Below are 12,977 nucleotides of genomic sequence, written 5' to 3'. Positions count from 1 at the left end.
TGGGGTCTTTTGTGTTCACATACAAATTTTAAAAAATTTTGTTCTAGTTCTGTGAAAAATGGCATTGGTGATTTGACAGGGATTGCACTGAATCTATAGATTGCCTTGGATTGCATGGTCATTTTAACAATATTGATTCTTTCAACCCAAGAACATGGTATATCTTTCCATCTGTTTGTGTCATCTTCAGTTTCTTTAATCAGCATCTTATAGTTTATGGAGTACATGGACTTATAGTTTATGGTCTTGTACTCTGACAGAGAAATCAAAAGCTTTACAGACAAGCAAAAGCTAAAAGAATTCAACACCTCCAAACCAGCTTTACAACAAATGCTAAAGGAACTTCTTTAGGCAGAAAAGAAAAGACCACATCTAGAAACAAGAAAATTAAGAAATGGAAAAGCTCACTGGTAAAGGCAAACATACAGTAAAGATAGGAAATCATCCAAACACAAACTAGTAGGGAAATTAAAAGACAAAAGTAGTAAAATCATTAAAAGACAAAAGTAGTAAAATTAAAAGACAAAAGTAGTAAAAGTAGTAAAATCTACAAAAGTAGTAAAATCATCCAAACAAACAAGTAGGGAAATTAAAAGACAAAAGTAGTAAAATCATCACCATAAGCAGTTAAGAGATATGCAAAACAATTAGATGTAAACTATATCAAAACCAGTAATCATGAGGGGAGGAGAGTACAAATGCAAGTATTTAAAATGCATTTGAAACTAAGATCAGCAACTAAGACAATCATGTATATATACAGACTAATACCAAAACCTCATGGTAACCACAAATCAAAAATCTATACACACAAAAAAGAAAAAGGAATCAAAGCATAACACTAAAGATAGTCATCACATAACAAGAGAAGAGGACAAACGAAGAAGGAAAGAAGAAAGGCCCACAAAAACAAATCCAAAACAATTAACAAAATGGCAGTAAAAACATTCATAATGATAATTACCTTAAATGTAAATGGACTGAATGCTCCAACCAAAAGACACAGACTGGCTGAATGGATACAAAAACAAGAACCATATATATGCTGTCTACAAGAGAGCCACTTCAGATCTAGAGACACATACAGGCTGAAAGTGAAGAGATGGAAAAAGGTATTCCATGCAAATGGAAATGAAAAGAAAGCTAGAGTAGCAATACTTATATCAGACAAAACAGACTTTAAAATAAAGACTGTGGGCTTCCCTGGTGGCGCAGTGGTTGAGAGTCCGCCTGCCGATGCAGGGGACATGGGTTCGTGCCCCATTCTGGGAAGATCCCACATGCCGCAGAGCGGCTGGGCCCGGGAGCCATGACCGTTGAGCCTGCACGTCCGGGAGCCTATGCTCCACAACAGTGAGAGGCCTGCGTACCGCAAAAAAAAAAATAATAAAAATAAATAAATAAATAAAGACTGTTACAAGAGACAAAGAAGGACACTACATAATGATGAAGGGATCAATCTAAGAAGAAGATATAACAATTGTAAATATATATGCACCCAACATAGGGGCACCTCAATATACAAGGCATATGTTAACAGATATAAAAGGAGAAATTGACAGTAACAATAGTGGGGACTTTAACACCCCACTTATATCAACGGACAGATCAACCAGACAGAAAATCAGTAAGCACAAGCCTTATATGACACATTATTACCAGATGGACTTAACTGATTAATTTATAGAGCATTCTGTCTGAAAGCAGCAGAATACACATTAGTTTCAAGTGCACATGGAACATTCTCCAGGATAGATCACATACTCAGCCACAAAGCAGGCCTTGGTCAATTTAAGAAAATTGAAATTATATCAAGCATCTTTTCTGACCACAACACTATGAGATTAGAAATCAGCTACAAGGGAAAAACTGTAAAAAACTCAAACATGTGGAGGCTAAATAGTATGCTACTGACCAACCAATTGATCACTAAGTCAAAGAGGAAATTAAAAAATGCCTGGAGACAAATGACAATGAAAACATGATGATCCAAAACCTATGGGATGCAGCAAAAGCAGTTCTAAGATGGAAGTGTATAGCAATACAAGCTTACCTCAAGAAAGAAGAGGGCTTCCCTGGTGGCTCAGTGGTTAAGAGTCCGCCTGCCGATGCAGGGGATATGGGTTTGTGTCCTGATCTGGGAAGATCCCACATGCCGTGGAGCGGCTAGGCCCGTGAGCCATGGCCACTGAGCCTGCGTGTCTGGAGCCTGTGCTCCGCAATGGGAGAGGCCACAACAGTGAGAGGCCCACGTATCACAAAAAAAAAAAAAAAAAAAAAAAAAAGAAGAAAAATCTCAAACAACCTAACTTTACACCTAAAGCAACTAGATAAAGAACAAACAAAACCCAAAGTTAGTAGAAGGAAAGAAATCATTAAGATCAGAGCAGAAATAAATGAAATAGAGACACACACACACACAAAAAAGATCAATGAAACTAAAAGCTGGCTAAACAAAGATAAACAAAATTGATAAACCTTTAGCCAGACTCACCAAGAATAAAATGAGAGAAGGCCCAAATCAATAAAATCAGAAATGAAAAAGAAGTTACAACAGACTCCACAGAAATACCATACCACAGAATACCAGAAGGACCATAAGAGACTACTATGAGTAACTCTACACCAATAAAATGGACAACCTAGAAGAAATGGACAAATTCTTAGAAAGGTACAGTCTCCCAAGACTGAACGAGGAAGAAATAGAAAATATGAACAGACCAATTACCAGTACTGACATTGAATCAGTACTTTTAAGACTTCCAATAAACAAAAGTCGAGGACCAGATGGCTTCACAGGTGAATTCTACCAAACATTTAGAGAAGAGTTAATACCAAACTCATCCAAAAAAATTGCAGAGGACAGAACACTTCCAAACTCACTCTTTTTGTCCAGCATCACCCTGATACCAAAACCAGACAAAGATATCACAAAAAATAAAACTATAGGCCAATATCACTGACAAACATAGATGCAAAAATCCTCAACAAAATACTAACAAACTGACTCCAACAATACATTAAAAGGATCATACACCATGATCAAGTGGGTTTTATCCCAGGAATGCAAGGATTTTTCAATATCTGCAAATCAATCAGTGTGATACACCACATTAACAAACTGAAGAATAAAAATCATATGATCATCTCAGTAGATGCAGAAAAAGCTTTTGATAAAATTCAACATCCATTTATAATAAAAACTCTCCAGAAAGTGGGCATAGAGGGAACATACTTCAACGTAACAAAGGCCATATATGACAAACCCACAGCTAACATCATACTCAACAGTAAAAATCTGAAAGCATTTCCTCTAAGATCAGGAACAAGAAAAGTATGCCCACTCTCACCACTTTTATTCACCATAGTTTTGGAAGTCCTCATCATAGCAATCAGAGAAGAAAAAGAATTAAAAGGAATCCAAATTGGAAAAGAAGTAGTATGATTATCACTGTTTGCAGATGACATGATACTATACATAGAAAATCCTAGATGCCACCAGAAAACTACTAGACCTCATCAATAAATTCAGTAAGTTTGCAGGATACAAAATTAATATACAGAAATCTGTTGCTTTTCCATACACTGACAATGAAATATCAGACAAAGAAGTTAAGGAAACGATCCCATTTATGATCGCAACAAAAATAATAATATACCTAGGAATAAACCGACCTAAGGAGGCAAAAGACCTGTACTCTGAAAACTGTAAGATACCCATTTTTTAATCAGGCTATTTGTGGGGTTTTTTTGGTTTGTTTTGTTGTTTTTTGGTGGTAGTTGTTGAGTTAAAGGAGTTATTTATATATTCTGGATATTAAGCCTTTGTCAGATACATGATTTACAAATATTTTCTCCCATTCTGTAGGTTACCTTTTTACTGTTGATTGTGCCCTTTGATGCATAGAAGTAAGTTTGATGTAGTTCCATTTATCTATTTTTTCTGTTGCCTTTTGGTCTTATGTCGAATAAATCATTGCCAAATCCAGTGTCCTGAAGCTTTGCCCCCTACGTTTTCTTCTAGGAGTTTTAAAGTTTTAATTTTTACATTTAGGTCTTTAATCCATTTTAGTTAGTTTTTGTGTATGGTTGTAAGGTAAAGGTCTAACTTCATTTTTTTTGCATGTGGATATCCAGTTTTCCCAGAACCATTTGTTGAAAAGACAATCCTTTCCTCATCGAATGGTCCTTTTCCATTTATTTGTGTCTCCTTTAGTTTTTTATAGTAATGTTTTGTAGTTTTCGGTGTCAAGTCTTTAAACTCCTTTGGTTAAATTTATTTCTAAGTATTTTATTCTTTTTGATGCTATTATAAATGGAATTGTTGCCGTAGTTTCCTTATTAGATTGCTCATTGTTAGTGTATAAAAATGCAACTGATTTTGTATCTTGCAACTTTGCTGAATAATTTATCTCCAACAGGTTTTTAAAATTTAATTTAATTTTTTATTTTGTGTGTGTATGTGTGTGTGAGGGGGGAATCTTTAGGGTTTTCTCTATATAAGATCATGTCATTTGCAAAGAGAGATAATTTTACATTTCCTTTCTAATTTGGACGTCTTTTTCTTGCCTAATTGCTCTGGCTAGGACTTCTGGTACTGTGAGTGGTGCAAGTAGGCATCCTTGTTTTGTTCCTGATGTTAGAGGAAAAGCTTTGTCTTTCACAGAGTATGATGTTAGCTGTGGGCTTTTCACATATGGCCTTTATTACATTGAGATCGTTTCCTTCTACTCCTAGTTTGTTGAGTATTTTTTATCATGAAAGGGTATTGAATTATGCCAGATGATTTTTCTGCATCAATTGATATGATCATGTGTTTTTCCCCCTTTCATTCTGTTAACATATGGTGTATTAATTACACTGATCAATTTTTATATGTTGAATCATCCTTGCATTTCAGGAATCTATCTTCATTTTTTAAATGTGCCATTGAATTCTCTTTACTAGTATTAAGGATTTTTGCAACAGTATTCATCAGAGATATTGGTCTGTAGTTTTCTTGTAGCCGCTTTGTCTGGCTTTGGTTTCAGGGTAATGCTGACCTCATAGAATGAGTTTGGAAGTGTTCCCTCTTCTTCAATTTTTTGGATGAGTTTGGTGTTGACTCTTCTTTAAACGTTTGGTATAATTTTTCTGTGAAACCATTTGGTCCTGGGCTTTGTTGAGAGTTTTTGATTACTGATTTCAATCTCCATACTAGTTATAGGTCTGTTCAGATTTTCTGTTTCTTCGTGACTCAGTCTTGGTAGGTTGTGTGTTTCTAAGTTATCCAATTTGTGTATTGGGTTGGCCAAAAGTTTCATTCGTTTTTTTCCATAAGATGGCTCTAGTAGCAGTTGTTTTTAACGTTATTCGGAACAATTTTGTTAGATTGTATGTGACAGCTGTCATATCGGCATGCGTTTAAAAAAAGACATCAAAATTGGTGAATTTTTGCATAGCCATTTTAATATTGAAGATGGAAGAAGAAACAACATTTTTGGCATATTATGCTTTATTATTTCAAGAAAGGTAAAAACACAACTGAAACGCACAGAAAGATTTGTGCAGTTTATAGAGGAGGTGCTGCGACTGATTGAATGTGTCAGAAGTGGTTTGCGAAGTTTCGTGTTGGAGATTTCTCACTGGACGATGATCCATGGTCGGGTAGACCAGTTGAAGTTGACAGCGATCAAATTGAAACAGTAATTGAGAACAATGAATGTTATACCTGGTGGGAGATAGCCGACATACTCAAAATATCCAGATCAAGCACTGAAAATCATTTGCACCAGCTTGGTTATGTGAATTGCTTTGATGTTTGGGTTCCACATGAGTTAAGTGAAAAAAACCTTCTTGACCATATTTCTGCATGTGATTCTCTACTGAAATGTAATGAAAACATTGTTTTTAAAACAAATTGTGACAGGCGATGAAAAGTGGATACTGTACAACAATGTGTAACTGAAGAGATCATGGGGCAAGTGAAATGAACCACCACCAACCACACCAAAGGCTGGTCTTCATCCAAAGGTGATGTTGTGTATATGGTGGGATTGGAAGGGAGTCCTCTATTATGAGCTCCTTCCAGAAAACCAAACGATTAATTCCAACAAGTACTGCTCCCAACTAAACCAACTGAAAGCGTCACTCGACGAAAAGCGTCCAGAATTAGTCAACAGGAACCACGTAATCTTCCATCAGGATAGCGCAAGACTGCATGTTTCTTTGATGACCAGGCGAAAACGGTTACAGCTTGGCTGGGAAGTTGTGATTCGTCTGCCGTATTCATCAGACATTGCACCTTTGGATTTCCATTTATTTTATTCTTTACAAAATTCTCTTCAATTTTTTGAAATTTTAGACTGTAGAAGGCACCTGGAACAGTTCTTTGCTCAAAAAGATAAAAGTTGGGCTTCCCTGGTGGCACAGTGGTTAAGAATCCACCTGCCAACGCAGGGGACACGGGTTCGAGCCTTGGTCCGGGAAGATCCCACATGCTGTGGAGCAACTAAGCCCGTGTGCCACAACTACTGAGCCTGTGCTCTAGAGCCTGCGAGCCACAACTACTGAAGCCCACGTGCCTAGAGCCTGCACTCCGCAACAAGAGAAGCCACCACAATGAGAAGCCTGCACACTGCAATGAAGAGTAGCCCCTCCTTGCCACAACTAGAGAAAGGTCACACACAGTAACAAAGACCCAACTCAGCCAAAATTAATTAATTAAAAAATATATTTGTAAAAGATAAAGTTTTGGGAAGATAGAATTATGAAGGTGCCTGAAAAATGGCAGAAGGAAGTGGAACAAAAGGGTGAATGCATCATTCAATAAAGTTTTTGGTAAAAATGAAAAATGTCTTATTTTTACTTTAAAAACCGAAGGCACTTTTTGGCCCACCCAATACATAATAGTCTCTATCCTTTTTTTTTTTTACATTGGTTGTTAATGTCCCATTTTTCATTTCTGATTTTATATATTTGATTCTTAATCTAGTTAAAGGTTTGTCAATTTTTTTGATCTTTTCAAACAACTCTTTGTTTTGTTGTTTCTATTGTTTTCTGTTGTCTGTTTTATTTATCTCTGCTCTATGTTTCCTTCCTTCTGCTAGCTCTGGGTTTGGTTTGTTCTTTGTCTAGTTCCTTGACGTGTGAAGTTAGGTTGTTGATTTGAGATCTTTTTGCTTTTTTAATGTAAGAGTTTATAGCTCTAAACTTCCCTCTTAGCACTGCATCCATAAATTTTGGTGTGTTCTGTTTTTAATTTATCTCGAGATATTTTCTAATTCCATTTGTAATTTCTTCTTTGCAATGGCTTTTTAAGAATGTGCTGTTTAATTTCTCCATACTTGTGGGCTTTCCAGTTTTTCTTTCTGCAATCGATTACTAGTTTCATTCCATTATGATCAGAAAAGATACTTTGTATGATTTCAGTCTTTTAAAATTTGTTAAGACTTGTTTTGTGGCTTAATATGTGGTCAGTCCTGGAGAATGTTCCATGTGCACTTGAGAAGAATGTATATTCTTCTGTTTAAGTGTTCTGTATATGTCTGATAGATCCAATAATCTATAGTGTTGTTCAAGTCCTCTGTTTCCTTATTATCTTCTGTTGGTTCTATTCATTTTTGGAAGTGGGTATTGAATCTCCCACTATTATTGTGTTGCTATCTATTTCTCTCTTCAATTCTATTAACATTTGCTTCATATATTTAGGTATTGGGTGCCTATATGTTTATAATTGTTATAGCTTCCTGGTGAATTGACCCTTTTGTCTGATATTCATATAGCCACCTCTGCTCTCTTTTGGTTACCATTTGCATGGAATATCTTTTTCCAGCCTTTCACTCTCAGTCTATATGTGTCATTAGATCTAAAGTTAGTTTCTTATAGACAGCATATAGTTGAATCCTCTTTTTTATTTTATCCATTTGGCCAATCTGTGTCTTTTGATTGGGGGATTCAATCCATTTACATTTGATGTAATTACTGACAGGGAAGGACTTACTACTGCCATTTTGTTAATTGCTTTCTGCCATTTTGTTAATTGCTTTCTGCAAGTTTTGTAGCTTTTTTGTACCTCATTTCCCCTCTTCCTCCTTGGTGTTTCACTGACTTGTTTTTTTTTTTGTAGTGACATGCTTTGATTTCCTTCTCATTTCTTTTTGTGTAAATTCTAGAGATTTTCTTTGTGGTTACCATGGGGATTACATTTAAAAATGTTAAAGTTATAAGAATATTTTAAGCTGATAAGAACTTGATTTGCATACAAAACTCCATTCCTTTACAGTTCTGCCCACTCCCCACTTTGTTACTGATGTCCCCCTAAGTCCCTTAGGCTCTCTTCACTTTTCTTCATTTCTCTTTTTGTCCCTCTGACTTAGTAATATCAAATAACCTCCAAGGTTACTAATAGTAACTCTAAAGTTATTGATAGTATCAGTAACTCTTCAAGGTCACTGATTAATTCTTCTCTGATCAAATCTCCAGTTGAACTCTAGGTCTTTTTCCTTAATTCAGTTATTGTATTCTTCAGCTCCAGAATTTGATTCTTCTTTATTCTGTCTCTTTAGTGACATTCTCATTTTGTTCATGCATCATTTTCCTGATTTGTCAGCCTCATTCTTTTTTAGTTCATTGAGCATCTTTATGACAACTGTTTAAAATTCTTTGTTAGGTACATCAGATTTCCGCATTGCTTTAGGGTTGGTTTCTCTAGGTTTCTTAGAGTTTGCCACATTCTTCTGTTTATTTATATACCCTGTGAACTTTGTTGAGATTTGGGCATTTGAAAAATAGCTACTTCCAGGGACGTATCTTCTTTGGGCATGTGTGTATGCTTTCATTCCAAGACATATATCTGCTTTTAACTGTCTTAATTTCCCTAAGAGGCTTGTCTCTGTTTCTTCTCAGGAGCTTCCTGTTCCACTTTCTATTTTATTCCCGGCTGTACTCTCTCGGATCTCCTGTACCTGCCTACAGAACTGTAGACTCCCTGCTGCTCTAATGCACCTCTACGCTCACTTCTGTTTTCAGTGGCCCACAACCAGCATCCAAACCATGCTACCACTCCCACTGGTGCTCCAAGTCAGGTGAGACAGAATTCAGTCTCTCAAATAGTCCCCAGACAAGCCTGAATGCTGGACACAAGTTCACCTTCTTCCTTTCTGTCCTGAGGGAGGAGCCACGAATTGGGGGTTTCCTCTCAATTGCATCACGCTGTGCCAGGCAAAGGGAAGGGCTAGGACAAGCAAAATACCCCAAATTTTCTTAACACCTTTTGGTGCAGCCTTCTCCTGGTTTTGTGTTTGCCTGAGCTATAGCTTCCCAAGGGGTTTCTAGAGTTCTCACAAAGGTATTTTGGTCCTTATATTGTTGTTAGCTCAGTGTCTCATGGGGAACAAGGACCTGGAGCTTCACTGGTGATGTCACTCCCCATCTACCTGCCTTTTGCTTTCCCTTGATATTCACTAGTCACAAATATGTGACAAAATTTGAGTATCTTAATGAGTGAAATGTGCTTGGAAAACATGCTTATCCAACAAGTTTTATTTATTTACTTACCTACCAATGGTCTGTTATCAAAGTAATTTGAAATAGGTAAACCATTAGAAGAATTAAAAATCTCTTAACTCTTAAATGAATTTTAAGTTAAAAATATCACCATTATTTATATGAAGTTAGTAATTGTGGTAAATACATTAATGTTTAGAATTTAATCTCATTCTTATAGTAAGAGATACTGAATTAAGTTTCACCTAATAAAAAAGTTCCCCAATTTTTACCAAAAAACTGATTTAAAAATTGAATCTTGGAAACCTCAACCAGAAATCTATTCATGATTATTTAAGAAAAAAAATTCCTCTTGTGGGGGAGAGTTTTGGTATTCCATAGTGTATTCTATTTTACCATCCCCAGTTATTTTGGAAACTATTAGTTTCAAAGATTATAGTGACATTAGAAATGCTGTGTGTTTAGTTTTGAGAAAACATTGAGTAATAAGAAACACCTGTTAAATGGGAGGTACTGAAACATCAACTTTGTATCACAGGCATGCCTTTATTACTTTAGATGTAAGCACACTTTTTTACTCATTAAAATTTCAAATCGTGATTTGTAAGTAGTTTATAAGCTTCAGTGAAAGAAGATAATGAATTCAGTTTATCTTGTTTTGTGATCATCCTACTACTGATTAGAACCTCTTTTAGAAATTTTGTATTTTCAAGAGCAAGTGCAAAGAACAAAGAGCAGAAGCAGAATGAGTAAAAATTTAACTAAATCCAGTGCAACTTTACTTGTTGGATTCACCTGTATTGCTATGATGAAAAAACCCAGCAGCAGACAGAAAAGGGCAGAGGTATGATGCAAATTCAATGGGTAAGACCACTTGTATATTATTGTAAGCTGACTAGAAATGGGCTTATGTATATCTTTAAATATACTGAAGATAATTTTTATCTAAGGTGATAGTCTTATCTTCTCAATAGGGTGTACAGCCATGAAGGTAAGTACATCCCCTCCATTCAAAACTGTGCCTCCCATCCCACACTATAAATTTATAGGCACTAGATGGAGCTCAATAAATGTTTTGATGAGTAAGAGAGTTATTACAACAGCTTTGATTAAATTTAGAGCTATTTCTAATTGTTTGACAGTGTCATTTTTTGTTCTATAGTGGCTCCCTAATTAGCCTTTGTTTCTAATAATTTTTAATAATTCTATTTGACCTCTAAAACATCTCAGTCCACCTCAGTTCAAAATGGACAAGGCATGGGGCTGTACCAGTTATTTCCAAGATAAAACTTTTCTTTATATCTTTCAAAGTGACTTCAAGAGTTTGCCATTTAATAGTCTCTCATCTGATTACAGAATTATTTAAGTGTGATGGCTAATGAAAGTCAAAAGAAACAGCATAGCTACTGATTGTGAAGCCATGACTTTTTAAGAGACAGCAAAAAAATTGCAGAAAAATTATTCTTTATTGAAAAATACCAATAATACTGACAGACTTCAAAAGCATTTCACGCCTCCAGAATACAAAGTACTTAATACATTTTTTTCAAGCCTGTTTGCATTTCAAACAAAGCTAGCATTTTTGAAAATCAAATTTGATAACCTGACTAAATATATTTTCCAGCTTTATTATTTAAGGAGCTGTACAACCTCTGAAGTGGGGACCATGAGGTGGGCAGGAGCAGAGGGGCAGAATGCACCTGGGACTGCGCAGCAGTCTACAGCAATATTTCCCATAACTTTGGTGCTGGAAACAAAAATACTGTACAAGACAGCTGCCCTCCAGTGTCAGAGAATCTTGGGAAACAGCATATCAAAAGGTAGCCAGCTTTTCTTATAATTTACACACTTTCATTTAAGATTGCTTTTTGAAGAAAATCTTTAAGAATGCCACTATAATTTAGTATCATCCAATAACTCTGAATTAAAAAACTGTATGAAAGAAATGAGCTGTTACCATCATAATGGTCTTTGCCGAGCTGTGAGTAATTTTAGGTGCAAAAAAAATTAACACATATGCAAGTTTAATTTGAAACCACAAAAATTATATATGTAGGCTCAGATAGTAGCAGTGTTCACTTTATTACTAATAGAACAGCCACTCTATTCATTCCACCAGCAGGAATAGCAGCACCAATATCTAAAATCCTTTATGTATCAATATAAAAGCTTACATCATTATCAAAGTCCCATTCTTTGCATGCTCCAATTCTTGTTATTTTTTAACATAAAAGCAACAGGAATTTGAGAGTTACTATTTGCTGTATTAAAACAGTTATACAGCATCTTGTACTGTCAAAAAGCAAAACACTGTGAACAGCAGCCCTTCTTCACGGCTCTAAACTTGAAGCTGCCAAGCACTCACTGCTTGTGCCAGCAGTGGCATTTCCACAGTAAAATAGCAGAAACTAAAGGAATCATGGCACAATGGATTTCTGAATTCTTTTATCTACCATTGGTCCTGGGGCTTAGTACCTTCCCCTTGTAGGACTATATCTGCTGATCGTTCATCTTCTTTAATGGAGGAAAGGCATCAGGTCATATAGCGGGTAATGGCTCTCAGAGCATAAAGGAGTTCTGCTTGCATCCTAGCTTCTATAAGAAGCAGATTAACGTGAACCTGAATATAAAACACATTATCATTTAAGATAGGATATATGTATACATATAACTGATTCACTTTCTTATACAGCAGAAACTAACACAACACTGTAAAGCAATTATATACTCCAATAAAGATGCAAAAAAAAAGAGATAGGGTTATAAGCATTCACAATCAGTTTCAGTGCATCTAATAAACACCAGAAATGTTTTCTATGTGCCACTGAATAACATCAGTTTCTCAAAACAAAAGCTGTCTGATCTTTTTTGGATAGATGTTTTGAGCTTGGATAGATGTTTTGAGCTTGTATTTATATTTGATCACATCTCTTCTTGAAGGTTTGTTAGAATAACAACTTCCCTGCCAAATCATCATTCACAAACACTCTCTTCTTTCTCTTAAGCAGTTACAGTGATGCCAGCACTCTGAGGAGAGGCCAGCACACCTGTTCTCCCTGTCTTTATTCTTTTACTTTAAACCATAATGAGGTTCTCCCTTCCAAGGGGTATGTGAGACAGCTGATCTGGAATGTTCTTATCTGGGTTGGTAGAAGTGATGGAAGGGGTTTGAGACCCATTAGATTAGGTGAAGGAGAATAAGGATCACTGCTAAGTTAGAGTAAACACAATAGGTACTTACCTTCTCAGAGTGCTTGAACTGCCTCCAGAAGCTATCATACATTCTTTTGGTAACCTTTTCAGGAGTGCAAACAACAGTTTTGATATAAACTTTAAAGCTACGATCCAATAGCTGGTTAATTTCACCATAGTCATAGTCATCATATCTGTTGAAAGATAATGTGAGAATTTTATATTTTTGATGTATAGTCTGTTTTATTCTTATGGAAGTACAGACATCAATAGTAAATGCTGTATTCTTTCCCCCTCTT

At 35.8% G+C, this 12,977-nt stretch overlaps 2 protein-coding genes across 11 annotated transcripts in view; one reads left to right on the top strand and one right to left on the bottom strand.

The window, feature by feature from the left end:
* The window catches only part of ARMC2 (armadillo repeat containing 2), a 174,428-nt gene that overhangs the window by 160,290 nt on the left and 1,161 nt on the right, over positions 1–12,977 (top strand). For 5 of the 7 annotated variants that reach the window (XM_032651104.1, XM_032651108.1, XM_032651102.1 and 2 more), the window contains 2 exons: positions 8,887–10,330; positions 10,843–10,924. The exons of 1 other annotated variant lie outside the window; for it this stretch is intronic. Coding sequence is in view for 1 of the 6 variants with exons in the window: in XM_032651108.1 (XP_032506999.1) it covers positions 8,887–8,963 (77 nt within the window). In the remaining 5 variants the exon portion in view is untranslated. Of the gene's footprint in view, positions 1–8,886; positions 10,331–10,842; positions 10,925–11,110; positions 11,210–12,977 lie in introns of those variants that run through there. One more of the 7 variants, XM_032651105.1, reaches the window with a different exon arrangement.
* SESN1 (sestrin 1) overlaps positions 10,930–12,977 on the bottom strand; it is a 106,067-nt gene continuing 104,019 nt past the window's right edge. For 2 of the 4 annotated variants that reach the window (XM_032651113.1, XM_032651115.1), the window contains exons 9-10: positions 12,728–12,872; positions 10,930–12,106 (exon numbers count right to left, since the gene is read on the bottom strand). In XM_032651113.1, the coding sequence (XP_032507004.1) occupies positions 12,020–12,106; positions 12,728–12,872 (232 nt within the window). In that variant the 3' untranslated portion in view covers positions 10,930–12,019. The remainder of the gene's footprint in view (positions 12,107–12,727; positions 12,873–12,977) is intronic. The other 2 variants (XM_032651116.1, XM_032651114.1) reach the window with 1 other exon arrangement.

Source organism: Phocoena sinus, chromosome 12 (genome assembly GCF_008692025.1).
Source record: "Phocoena sinus isolate mPhoSin1 chromosome 12, mPhoSin1.pri, whole genome shotgun sequence".
Classification (NCBI taxonomy): domain Eukaryota; kingdom Metazoa; phylum Chordata; class Mammalia; order Artiodactyla; family Phocoenidae; genus Phocoena; species Phocoena sinus.
The sequence above is the reverse complement of the archived record's forward strand: the minus strand, read 5'-3'. Positions and strand labels throughout refer to the sequence as shown.